The sequence below is a fragment of the Nomascus leucogenys genome, chromosome 25 (genome assembly GCF_006542625.1).
Source record: "Nomascus leucogenys isolate Asia chromosome 25, Asia_NLE_v1, whole genome shotgun sequence".
NCBI classification, from domain to species: Eukaryota; Metazoa; Chordata; class Mammalia; order Primates; family Hylobatidae; genus Nomascus; species Nomascus leucogenys.
The window spans coordinates 4,521,057-4,534,936 of NC_044405.1; the positions used below are offsets into that span (position 1 = coordinate 4,521,057).

At 34.8% G+C, this 13,880-nt stretch overlaps 1 protein-coding gene across 1 annotated transcript in view; it reads right to left on the minus strand.

Annotated features, from left to right (window-relative positions):
* The window catches only part of TMPRSS15 (transmembrane serine protease 15), a 138,761-nt gene that overhangs the window by 78,192 nt on the left and 46,689 nt on the right, over positions 1 to 13,880 (minus strand). The window contains exons 9-13 of the mRNA XM_030806191.1: positions 12,802 to 12,942; positions 11,982 to 12,131; positions 3,009 to 3,114; positions 2,559 to 2,709; positions 495 to 630 (exon numbers count right to left, since the gene is read on the minus strand). Of these exons, the coding sequence (XP_030662051.1) occupies positions 495 to 630; positions 2,559 to 2,709; positions 3,009 to 3,114; positions 11,982 to 12,131; positions 12,802 to 12,942 (684 nt within the window). The remainder of the gene's footprint in view (positions 1 to 494; positions 631 to 2,558; positions 2,710 to 3,008; positions 3,115 to 11,981; positions 12,132 to 12,801; positions 12,943 to 13,880) is intronic.

Here is a 13,880-nt window from a genome sequence, read left to right on the forward strand (position 1 = left end):
ATTTATGCGTAACATGTAATATTTTGCTAGCCTCCATTTGGCTTATATTTTAAAGTCTTTGATTTTCAGGAAAAATAAATAACAGTAGGTTGAGATAATGAAAATAAACCAAAGGAAGATCTACCTGAAAATAATTATTGTTTTTTGTTTTGTTTTATTTTTCTAGAGACAGAGTGCTACTCTGTCACCTAGGCTGGAGTGCAGTGACATGATTACAGCGCACAACAGCCTCAGTCTCTCGGGCTCAAGAGGCCCTCCTGCCTCAGCCTCTCTGGTAGCTGGGACTACAGGCATACACCACTATGTCCAGCTAATTTTTGTTTGTTTCGTTTTGTAGAAACAGAGTCTCGCTATAATCTTCAGGCTTGTCTCAAACTCCTGGCTTCAAGCAATCCTCCTGCTTCAGCCTCCCAAAGTGCTAGAATTTTAGCTGTGCGCCTCCACACCTGACATTAATGACTTAATAAGACAAAATACACATAAAGGTTACTTACTAGGAAGTTCTGGTGGAGGAGTTGGCACCAAAGTTGGTTCTGGATAAAGACTCCCATTGCAAATCCCATATGTTAAGCTAATGTCATCCAATGCAATATCACTCAGGATCTTCTTTTTAAAGGCATTAAAAGCAACCTGCAATTCAGAGTGGCATATGAATCGATTTGATTCCATTCTAATCTTCTCTGACTTGATTCTTCTTGTGAGCCCAAGAGATTCAATATTGTTTAGAGATTCAATATTGTCACCTTGAACTACATGGTGACCATTACTAAATAGTGAAATCTTGACAGATCATGCTTTTTAAATTCTTCTGCTGAACCCAACTCCCTTATTATGTGTTCACACTGGCTAAATTTCCAATGATGTCTTCCTTCTGAATTGGTCAATATTGTTACAGTTTCTATCTCTGTCTGTGTCTCTCTTATGATATTGTCATACTCCATTGTACTCTGTCATGCATATATATCATCTGGCAGGAGAAAGCAATTTTCTCCCAAATTTCTTCTTTCAGCAATATTAAACATTCAGGTAGTTTTCTGCCTTCTTAGAGCATACAAAGCCTGAAGAGAAAACACGCTGGAGGTGAAGGGGACGAGAGAGAGTATGAGTATAAAATGATCATTCATAGTTCACCCAGGGTGTTGATGTGGGATACTGTGCAAGGGTGGTGCCTGGAGGACACAGAACCAGACTCGGAAGAAAGGTCCAGTGGCCAGAGGTAACATATTAGGTTCTCAGGAACAGTGGGTATTTTAGCTGTACTGTCCTTGATCCTGTGCTATGTAGAAGAGGAAAGGCATAAGTTGAATGTCTGCTCTATGCTGTTTGCTATTCTAGGCATATGGTATACATTGATCTCATTTAATTTTCAACACTCATTCATTCACTCATTTGTTTATTCATTCCACCTACTTCATGCCAGACATTACTCCAGTAAGTATTATTTTCTTCCTTACACATATGACCTAATTAAACTTCAAGGAGACTATGGTGACTTGCTCATGATTTCACAACAAAATGGCAAAGCCAAAGTGCACATGTCTGTAGAACTTGACAATCTGGCACCACCTCATGAGCTGTGAGAAACTGGATCCAATTATATTACTTTAGAAAAGATGCTCAGTGAGTGTAACCACATTTGGCCACTGCAATACTGACTTCCCCTTCTTCTGTCTCTTTTCTCCCTGGCCTTTCCTTACCCTTCTTTGAATTATCAGAAAACAAAATTGGAGAGGAAATGTCCCATGAAAGGATCAAATAAGAAGAAAAGAAGGAAAAAGGAAGAGAAGGAAAGAAAGAAAGATGGGAGGAAAACAGTTGAGAGTCATTAATTATTGCCTACCTTCCACCAAGTCATGGGGAAAATCTGAAGCTTTTGATGATGGCAGTGTCTGTCCAAATATACATCTTCTGAAAGTGATACTCTTGTGTTTGAAATTACCCATTTAAAACATTATTAATTTGGTCAAACTAATAGCCTCTATTATGCCATAATTTAATTGCAAAGACCCTCAGGAAGAGAACACATTAAAGTGTTATTTGAAAAATTAATTCACCTTAATGTGAAATAAATGATCAGAGACTTCCCAATGATACAGCTCATATAATTTGTTTCTAAAGGAAATACGTGGAGATTAAATCGGAGTGGGGCAGGGTAGGTGGATGCCGATGGGCATAGGCGTAGAAAAGGGCAGGGTTGACCTAGGCGGTATTTGTGAAAAGCTGAAAATTGTAGGTAGGCAGAGGACTTAGAGATAAATGGTTGGCCTATGCTAGAATGTTGCTGAAGGAAGATGAAATATTCTAAAAGCCTTCGATGTATTTTATGGACCATTATAAGCTGTATTTTCATTAGTACATTGTTCCTCAATGATGGCTTTTAATAGGCTATTGAATAAATGAAAATAAAATACTCGAAGATAAAATGTGAGGTAGATTGGGCAAGTAGAGAAAGTGACTTATCTTCAGACAATAAATTAATTTTTTCACTGTATCATTCTAAATATAATTGTACCACCACAAAAAGAATACAAATATAAATAATAAAGTGTTTTGCAAACCTTAAATTTAACTGTTTCATTTAGGGTTACTTGTCCATAATTCCAATTGTCTCCATAATTTCCTTCCTTTTGGAAAACTGTCTTCTCCATATTTTGGTCATTGCTGATATTAATGCTTAATTTATGGACATTTTCACCATACATATGATACCTAGTTTGGAAAGAAGCAAAAATGTTTGGATTCCCACAACATTAGAATGAGTCCCTTTCAGAGCTTTTCTAAATTTTTTACTTTCTTTGAAATAACCTTTTTTTTCCTTCTGGGTTTTGGAGTTGCTGGGGATGGGGAGAGGTGTCTATCAATGTTTTGTTGCTTATCAATTGGGAAAAGTAATAGTATATGCAGTAAAACTTTAGCCAACATCTTAGTGAAATATGAGGCTGGTGGCCTGAGCAAGGCAATGTTACCCATTAAAAAAGACAGCGTTTAAACAGGTGTCTACAACATACCAGAAACTAAGGCAAGCTGGCTCCGAAGTGGGGTCCAAAGGGAGGCTTAAAAGTCCCACTCGTTCTTGTCTCCCTCCTGGTCCAGTTGGGGTAGAAATGTAAAATCCTGTAAAAATACAAAAAAAAATTTATTTCATTTAAATATTGCATTTTCATTGTGTGACATGTAGACTTTGTAAGCAGGAAAGAAAAACTTTAAGAAGAAAGGTTAGGGAAACATATTTTAATATAGTGGACAGGACACTAGACTCAAGCTCAGAAAGCAGTATTTTCGCCATAACAGATTGTTATTGACAAAAATAGCTTAACACTGGGCCTCCCACTTTATTAAACAAGAGCCTCGAAGTGGAGTACCACCAAGGATATATAAAATTCTGACTTATTATGAGTCACTAAATTATCCAGTCCAATTCCTGACTTAATTCTAGTTTACTAGATATTTTGATTAATTCATATGAGGATATTTAGAGATGCTGGTGGACTAACTCAGAATATACACGTATATTTAAATACAAATTTGAAGGCAAATTTAAGAGTTTCTAAGACTTTCAGTTTTATATTTCACTGAACACTTCATTTCTCTAAATAAGAACTTGCCTTATTTTAAAACAGTCCTATCTTTCTTTATTCCTATGAACGATAACTAATCAGATCACTGAGAAGCAGGAAGCATGCTAATCCGTATAAAAGCTTTCAAAATAGCACAAGCCACTGCATAAAGTGCTTTTTGGTCTGAAATTCATTATTCCAACCAATGATTTCAGTCATTTGAAGTTTGCAAAGGGTTGTTGGGATAACATCTTGAACATTTTCTTAGGGGAATTTACTTCATTCTTAGTTTCCTGCTCACATATTATGACAGGAAGCAAGAATCATGTAACAAAATATTATATAAAGAAAATGTGATGTTGGATTAATCTAATTTGATTGGAATGAAATTTTTTATGAGATGATGAAATTTAGTATTTACTTGAAATCAAGCATCTTCTCTCTTGTGCTTTCCAACAGAAAAATACAGGCAATGTTGCATATAAACTTTAAACTCATTCATTTATGAGATGCAAAGTAAGAACACGGCATAAAGAAAAGAAGCTAGTAGAACTGCCTGTAGATATATCAATGCATATTTAGACTAGTGAGGCAAAAATTATTCAGAATAAATGAGTGTTTTATCAAGGTGAAATTATGGTCAAGTGGCTTAATAAATGTAATATGTACACATTCATTTGCTTTATATGGCAAACTTAATAATGTGTTTAACATTTTATATTATTAACACGTTACTCCTATTTTATATAATGCTGTAATATTTCGCGAGTACATATCTTAGCTATTTTGTTAGTGTTCTAATTATATGACTGAATGGAGAAGAGTGGCCTAGATACAGAAGAGAGGTCCCAGAACCCACTCTCTAAATGCAGAACTCCAAATCGCTTTTGAATTTACCTTACTTTTGATTACTTAGAACACAATTGGGGAAGAAATAATTAAAATACCACTGAATGGCTGGGCGCGGTGGCTCACTCCTGTAATCCCAGCACTTTGGGAGGCCGAGGAGGGCAGATCACGAGGTCAGGAGATCGAGACCATCCTGGCTAACACGGTGAAACCCCGTCTCTACTAAAAATACAAAAAATTAGCCAGGCGTGGTGGTGGGCGCCTGTAGTCCCAACTACTCGGGAGGCTGAGGCAGGAGAATGACGTGAACCCGGGAGGTGGAGCTTGCAGTGAGCCGAGATCGCACCACTGCACTCCAGCCTGGGCGACAGATCGAGATTCCGTCTCAAAAAAAAAAAAAAAGAAAAGAAAAAATTTCCACTGAATATCATGAATAAATACTCAAATGGTTAGCCTATTCAGAAAAATTTCTAATTAGCTGCAATTATATAAACACACATCATGCTCCTATTTATGTTTGACCATGTTCACAGTCAACAGTTATAATTAATTTGAAATATTTTGAATCTGTTTTTCGCTTATTAAGCAGTGATATATTTGGAGTTTTCAGTATGATCAAAATATGATGTTATGAGTTCTTTTGTCAGTGATCAGGTAAAACATAATTGATTATGTAGACTATAGTACATTATAAATCTTGCCTAGAGTAATTATCATAGAGAATGGCATATTATTGAATATAGTAAAATAATATGTAACATTAAATTGCCATTTTTGTGACATCAGCTACATTCTTTAGTTAACAAATTAGAAGATAAATAAAATCCTTCATAAAATGCTAAAATTTAAGAGTAGAGATCTGTAGTTTACATAAAACTGTACTTAGTCTAACCACTAATTGTCCTTAAATTTCATCTATAACATTTTGCCCTAAGGGATCACTTGATCTCTGGTTAACAGATGCCAGATGCAGAAATTATTGTATTCCAAGGCATCCCATTCCGCATGATTAGAAAATTATTTTCTTTTTAAAAAATAAGCTTATACGCACCTATTATATCTAATTTTGCCTTGTGGGACTATCTACAATATATTTGTTAGCTCTACAAAAGTTTCAAGGCCACTATTACATCTCTCCTAAGTCTTCTCAAGATCATCCATCACTTTTTTTTCCTTAAATAATTGTATTAAGGCACAGTTTCAGTTTGCTTCTTTAATTTGAGAAGCTGTCAATTAGTTGTACATTCAGTTGCTTCCACTTAAAGTATGGAAACTCACATTCACACAACATGTCTGTTGGGCTATCTCACCAGGGAGCAGAGTAGAAACATCCCAACGCATGGAACTATTACTGAAGACAGACCATCATTGTCACTATTTCCAAGTGCATCTCACTTCTAGCTCTCAGACTCTTCTTGGGAATCATCTCTTACACCATTGCTCAATAATACTTTCTTATGCACAATCAAATTAGCCCCTTACTCGAGATCTTTTATTATGTCTTTCTTATTAAACCAAATACAAATACAGTCTGATATTTGAGGCCCCTGTGTTATGACCTCAATGTCATTTTCCAGCCATTGCACCTATACTTCATCTGTTTCCATAGAGCACTTCTGCAAAATTAGATAATTTTAGTATTTCCAAACACCTAGAAATTTTCTGAAACTTTGTGTCTTCTTTTTTTCTCTTTTATGTCCTTCCACTTCCCCTTCCAATTGTACCTTGTCAAAATCCTATCAATTTTTTGAGGTCATTTAAATCAAACTGTCATCTCCTTCAGAAAGCCTCCAATTAAAAGTGACCACTTTTTCTTTTGAATTCTCAGTGGCACTTTGTACTTCTCTGATGTCATTCAATATATTCTGTTGTGTATTTTTTTTTTCTTGAGATGAAGTTTCACTCCGTCATTCAGGCTGCAGTGCAGTAGCCAATCTTGGTTTATTGCAACCTCTGCCTCCGGTGGTTCAAGTGAATCTCCTGCCTCAGCCTCCAGAGTAGCTGGGACTACAGGCTCACGCCACCATGGCCAGCTAATTTTTGTATTTTTAATAGAGATGGAGTTTCGCCATGTTGGCCAGGCTGCTTTCAAACTCCTGATGTCAGGTGATCTGCCGCCTTGGATGTGTTGGGATTACAGGCATCAGCCACTGCACCCAGCCTGTTGTATATTTTATTTATGTTTATATGTGACTTTTAAAACTTGCTAGAACTTTTGGGAACAAGAAAGACACTTTGTTCATTTTTTTTCTGTCTTGATATGAAGTAGCTGTCTGTTGTTTAATATATTTTTGTTACAGATTTGCTTTGCTTTTAAATTTATTAAATTTCTACACAAAAGGAATAATTAAAGAGATTTTTTCATAACCACATGGGAATTTATATGGTCAAAAATAATTTCTTTTAAAACCCTTTGACTTCCTTGAAATGTCTTCTAGAGCTCTTAGAATCAATCTCAGTCAACTTAAAACCCAGGATATTGGCCAGCCATGGTGGCTCACATCTGTAATCCCAGCAATTTGGGAGTCCAAGGCAGGAAGATCACTTAATTTAAAATAAGAGGTCACCTTATACTAATAATAATGACAGCTGTGGTGGTTTTTACAAAAAAGAGAAGGGGGAGTTTGACAACATAATGAGGCCCCATCTCTATACAAAATTAAAAAAAAAATTGCTGGGTGTGGTAGCACGCACCTGTGATCCCAGCTACTCAGGAGGCTGAGCTGGGAGTATCTCTTGAGCCCAGGAGTTTGAGGCTGCAGTGAGTTATGATTATGCCACCGTACTCCAGTCTGGGAGACAGAGTGATCCTGTCTCTAAACGAATAAATAAGCCCCAGAAAATTGAATACATTTTGTTTACTTAAGCATATAATGATCTCTTTTTTGAACTATTAGGTTTTTCTTAAAACTTCTTCCCATCACTTTTTTCCTGCTTATCTCTTCGTGAATTGAACCTAACCTCTCTCCACCCAACATCCTAATTAAAAAGCAAAACTTCTGAGCATGTGCTGATCTGATATAGAGATAGCAGAAACTGGAGAGATAGTAGAAACTGGAGAGATAGTAGAAACTGGAGAGATAGTAGAACTTCCTGAGATCCTGGAAATCCCTGTGGAGAAGGAAATAGGCCGATACAAATTGTTTCATGATTTGTAAGTACATATGTAAAATTAGCTGAACCTAGTAGATAAATATTATTAAAAGCTTAAACTGATGCATGGCCTAAATTCAGTCAGATTTTATCAATTTTAGAAAGTAATATTATTTTCTAAAATTCAACATCACAGGAAAGATAAGAAAATAAAAATATTACTTTTAAAACACTGAAGTTACACGTATTTTAGAAAAAGTTTATATGCTAAGTTAAATGAAGATATCTAAAAGAACTAATATAATTTTGAAAATTGAGCAGAGTAACTATTTTTCTCCCCAGTATATGACTTAGAAGAGTACCACAGCCAATGTATGTTTCTTGAATACTTTTGCAGCATGAAAAGAAAGTAGTTATAATACCTAACATTTATATAGCACTTCCTATGTGTCAGGCATTTTTCAGAGTTTTTTTCTAAACATAGCAATCAATTTAATGTTTGTTACATGCCTTTAATGGCAGGTCCTATTGTCCTCAACCTCGCTTTCCAGATAAGGGAATTGGGGCAGAAATAGAAGATAGGAAACTTGCCGAAATGGCAGGGCTAAGATTTAAACCTGGCTAAGACTCCAGGGTCTATGTTTTAATGGTTTTTACTACTAAACCATACTACCTCCCACGGTATTACAAACAACTGCAATTTCATTGGGAAAGGAAAGGAAAGAAACATTTTATTTGAGCTATGCAGTCCTCTGCGACCCCTACATTTCTGAAGTTTCCACCTATTATGAACCTCGTTTTTCCTGAGCCTTCTGAACGAATGGGCTACTTCCGAGCACCTCAAGATGCTGTCCTGCCTCAACACCACCTTCTCCACCAATTCCTTTTGCTTCTAAGAGGTACAGAGAAACCCTGACTGCTGACAACACAGAGATTTAGAAGCCATTGCTTCACCAGGAGGCAGTTCTTCAGAAGGACTAGAAAAGTTAAGAGCCTTAGGTGTTCTTACCTAAAGCAGTATTAATTCAAAGTTTGTCTGTTTCATTTAGTCTTTTATGTCACTTAACGTAAAGGCAAAGAATAAAACAACAACACAAACAACAAACCTGCCTGGATAAGAGGAACATGGAGAAATATTTAATTCTCTTTCATTTCAGAGATAGGATGTTCTGACACATCAAAAAGCAGACTAGAAGAAAAACGCCCTTTGGAGGGGAGTGACTGGTTGATTATGAAATCACAGGTATGGGAGTTGGAGAGGACCTATTAAACCCTATCACCTGTCCTCATTATATGACTTGTCTAATTTTAAATAACTCCTGCTACTATGCTTTCTCCTGAGACTTCGTTTCAGACCCGACTATTTAAAACCTCCACTTGACATTCAACCCGTTTCACTTTGGTCAGTTTCATCTTATTTCCTTAGTTATTTAATCTGTTGGCAAGCCGAAACCATTTTCCCCCGTAATGTACTTAAACTCTTCAAATATCAGTGGAGTTATTTTATCTCTTATTAGGATGACAAAAAAGCAGAAAAATGATAATTTGAACATCAGAGATTTCAACCACATAAAAGGTATCTGTCATAGTCAATAGATATAAATGCTTTTTGCACTTTAACTACTCTTGTCCAAGTGTGGTAGAAACTTTTTTTTTATTACAGTAAAGAGAAAAAAAAGATCAGATTATTTGACTGTTTTAGGCCAGACCCCTTCAGAGAGTTGGGGTGATTATCACGTAGGGGCTAGTTTTCAGCTGTGCAATTAGTGATTTTTCCATGGAGAATCAGGCTCTGGGAAATAACTTATTCAAAGAAGATTAATTATGTATGAGAGTATTCATGTCATCATTTTCAACAGTAAACGTTTTTTGTCTTATGGGGTTGGCCATTTACATAGAGAACATTTTTTATGTGAAGGTCTACACTGGTGACTCATTTAGCTGGATCCTGTTGGCTTCAGTTAAAAAATATATTCAGAATCTGGCCTTTTCTCACCACATCTGCTTTCACTGATCTGAGTCTCATGACCTCTTCTCTAGTTAGGCAATGGCCTTCCACCAGTCTGTTTTCAACACTCTTGCCCTCGCACAAACTGTCTTTCAACAGATCAGCCATGTTCCCTCTGCCTGAAATAATCTGTGTGGCTAGTTCTTTCAATTCCTTACAGTTTTGATTCAAATGTCACTTTTTCAATGGAACTTACTGATCATCCTCTTCTAATTTGTAACAGCATCTTAGCCCTGCCCTCCCCATCCTCTTACAAAGCTTCACATTTTCCCAAAGTACCTATTCACATTTAACACACCAAGAAACAATTATTTTATATATATATATATTTCCTATTTTCTGTTTTGTCTTGCTAGAATTTGTGTTTCATGAGAGCAGAAAATTTGGTTTATTTTGTTCACAGATATATTCTGAATGACTTGAATAAGGCCTGGAGCTCAATAAATGCTTCTTAAATAAAAGAACGAAATAATAAATTTGAAGGGGCTTTTACTGATGACTCTGAAATACATTAAAAGTAGTCACTTTTTACTAAAATCTATTTTTATTAAGTTGAAATAGTGTGATGAACTATATTTTGATATTCTAGGGATATCATTCTCTAAAGAAGTAGGATTAGTCAGATATATTTCTATCTTGAAAAAACAACTCTTTAAAGTCCTTTAACTAAATGTCACTCACAATTGATATTAAATCAACCACTTAATTTTCAGGTCTTAAAATCAGGAATATTGATCTTTGTAATTGCTCATTAATACCAAATTGCAATGCCAATGTGCTTAGAATTTTTGTTAACTTTAGAAACCATTTTATTCAGTCAATAACTTACTCAGAAATTACTTGAGTCAAAGTTATAGATATTTATTTACATATTCAAAATTAATTTTGCATGTTAATTAGATTCAAGCACTGACAATACCTGATATGGTTTGGCTCTGTGTCCCCACCCAAATCTCATCCCCAATTGTAATCTACATAATCCCCATGTGTTGAGGGCGGGACCTGGTGGGAGTGATGGGATCACGGGGGCAATTTTTCCAATGCTGTTCTCATAATAGTGAGTTCCCACAAGATCTGGTGGTTTTATATGTGTTTGACATTTCTTGCTACACACACTCACTGTCTCTTGCCTGCAGCCATGTAAGACGTGTCTGCTTGGCCTTCTGCCATGATTGTAAGTTTCCTGAGACCTCCCCAGCCATGCAGAACTGTGAGTCAATGAAACCTCTTTCCTTTATAAATTACCCAGTCTCGGGTATTTCTTTATGGCAGTGTGAAAATGGACTAATACATGCCCTATTAATTCAAAGTTAAGAGACTAGGTTTTTGTCCCTGAAAAGAATACTGTGGTAAAAAGAAACAAATAAGTGAGTAAATATAATGCTATATAATAGGAAAAATGGAAGAGGTGCTTAGAATATTTAAGGGAAAAAACATTTCAACTTGGAGATTTTGGACAGACTTTGTGGAGGTTACTGTATATGACCTGTATCCTTAATGCCTAGAACCACAGCTGGTTAGAGGTGGCTTTTAATGTTTATTTGTTTGAATGGGATAGTATTCTCATCAGTAACCTATCAGCAAGTCATATTATAGGATGAATTTTGACTAAGAAAATTATATAAATTCACAACTTTTCACTTTTTTTTTTGTATTTTTCCTTATATATTCCTTCTAAGATTTGTGACTCTCACTTCAATGATTATATCTGGTATTATGAATATGTGTTCCAAGACTTTCATGATTGATCTTCCCACTACAAGTTCCTTAGCTTCTAATATTTCACCATGATTTCTGGTTTCTCAGCAAAATATTATTGTCTCTAATATTTCCACCTGGCATCAATTCTAATATCTCATTCAGATGAAAAATGTACTTAGAAATCACAACCCTGCCCTATTAGCGTGCTTTAGAATCAGACTTCCATAGGGCTTCCCAGAAGAAGCAAATCTATCTTTGTTTCAAGATTATGCAATCTTGTATGTTGAAAATGCTAAGGAATTCTTTAAAGGAACATCAGAGATAACAAACAAATTCAGCAGGACTGCTGTTGGGTCTAAGATCAATATACAAAAATCCATTTTATTTCTGTGCACTAGCAATGTACCATCAGAAAACGAAATTAAGACAACATAGACCAAACTTCAGAAAAGCTAATTGCCTCACTCAAGTCTACTTAGTTAATAATAAGTGGCAAGTCTAGGATGACAACCTAGTCTTGTCTCTAATGGCCTCTGTGTACTTTTCAACATTTTGCAAATATATAGCGTAAACCAATATATTTCTTGAAACACACTCACTTTTACTTGCCTGTTTGATTACCATTTTTCATTTAATTAATTGAATTTTTTAAAAAATCCAAAAAGATTTTTGCGTTTAATACTGCTCACTTTACACTGCAGTACAACAAAAATCTCTTTCCTTTTGACTTGTGAATTAAAATCCTTTTGACTTCTGAATTAAATGAATTATACCTGAAGCATTGCCAAAAGTGTGGTCAAAATTGGGTCCAGTAAAAGGAGGAAAGGTGCTTCCCTGAATCCTTTCCCATTCATTATCATCATTTAGATCCTGGACCCAGAAACAAAAGCCATCCTCAAAGTTACAATTAATTTTCTCATAATCTGTGAATGCAAAAAATAAAGAATAAAAAAATTTAGTCCACAATGTGAGTAGTTATATTAGATTGTATTGAACATAATCTAACCTTATACAGCTTATACTTCAGTGGTATGTACAAAATCATTATTTTTTTATTGATCTTAACTCTGTTGCATTCTATTAAGTTTTTTTAAAACAGCTTTTTGTTGCCAACTGTGTTAAATTAATACATTTCCTATACTCCGTCAGGGTATTAGCAAATATAAGTTTCTCTTTTTTTAAGTTTTACATCTTGTCTCCATTGGTTCACCCACATAAACTTTGTTCCATATTTTTCTCTCTCTTGTTACTAAATTTAATACCTTGATCCAAATTAAGTTTATGTAGAATTTTCTCTGAATTAGTTTTATGCTAGTATTTTGTGACTTGCAATGATTGCAGCAAATAAAATTTTAATTTGATTTTATAGTGATTTATAAGCTTTCTCAAATTGGTTATTTGATTCCTTTGAAAAATGTAAACCATTGTCCAATTTCTCGTTTCTTTTCAAGTTCTAAGAAGAGAAAGATGCACATACAAGATACTCATTATAAAATTTACATCATGAAAATTTTAGATTCTGCTACCTTTAAAATTCCATTATAACATTAAAGCATCTAAAAATTTAAAAGCCAACAAATAAATAATACTTACTATTAAGCTCACTGCTGTTAAATGCAGTATATGTTGCATTAAAGCCAACATAATCACTTTCCTCAGATTCTACAAGAAAGGTGGCAGTAACTTGGTTGGAAAAAATTCTTATTGTGCCAGGATTAGTTTCCCAAATAGAAGCTACAAAATAAAATAAACAACTGTTATATGTATATATCTATCTGTTCATCTATCTCTCCATCCATCAATCCATCTACTGAACTATCAGTTTATCAGTTGATCTATCCAAATATCTATCTGATACCACTTAGTTAACTAAAAGCATTAGTCTTACATTTGTTTTAATTAAAATATCTCCCCTCAAACATTAGAAAGCCTCAAATTATTATACATATTTTTGATTTGATAAAAAAGGTATTTTAAATTTTTAATTGTTAGCTTTATGCACTATATATACATAGAAAAGATGCATTCATTTACTGGTAAAGTTCATCTAAGAAACACCAGTTAAGCAGTTTTGAAAATTAAAGTCAACTTAGCTTTATCAGGTATTTACTGTGTCACACTCACAGGGGCTTAATCTGGGTAAAATAACAGAAACAAAAGAATATTCTTGGGCTCTTTATGCTTGTAACTATATGACCTCAAAATAATACCAGGTGACTTAAGATTGTTTCTACAGCATTTTAAATGGATTGTAACGTTTTTCTGTCTTAAGTACTTAGGGGATTTTTTTTTTCATTTTTGATTGTCAAGAGTTCATATAGTACATGGGTTATAAAAAGCTTTCATATGATGCTTTACAAAATCATTGTTATATAAAATTTGCTTTTATGAAAATGTACTGCACATACATTTTCAAAGGCGGTGATCTTGCTTCTAGGGCAGTGAAAATTGGTTCTGAGGGAGAAAAACAGTTTTAATTTTTAAATGTGTAAAGCTCAGATATACCCACAGTCCATGAACAGATACACAGAATGTAGTGTGTATGAAATATTAGACTTTCACGAGGAGCTGTTAGGAAAAAACAAGGCCTGAAATGGTTTCTTAGTGGAGGTGATAATGAAAAAAAGTGTTAACAAACAATGCATTAGCATTTTAGTTTGACAATCTGAACA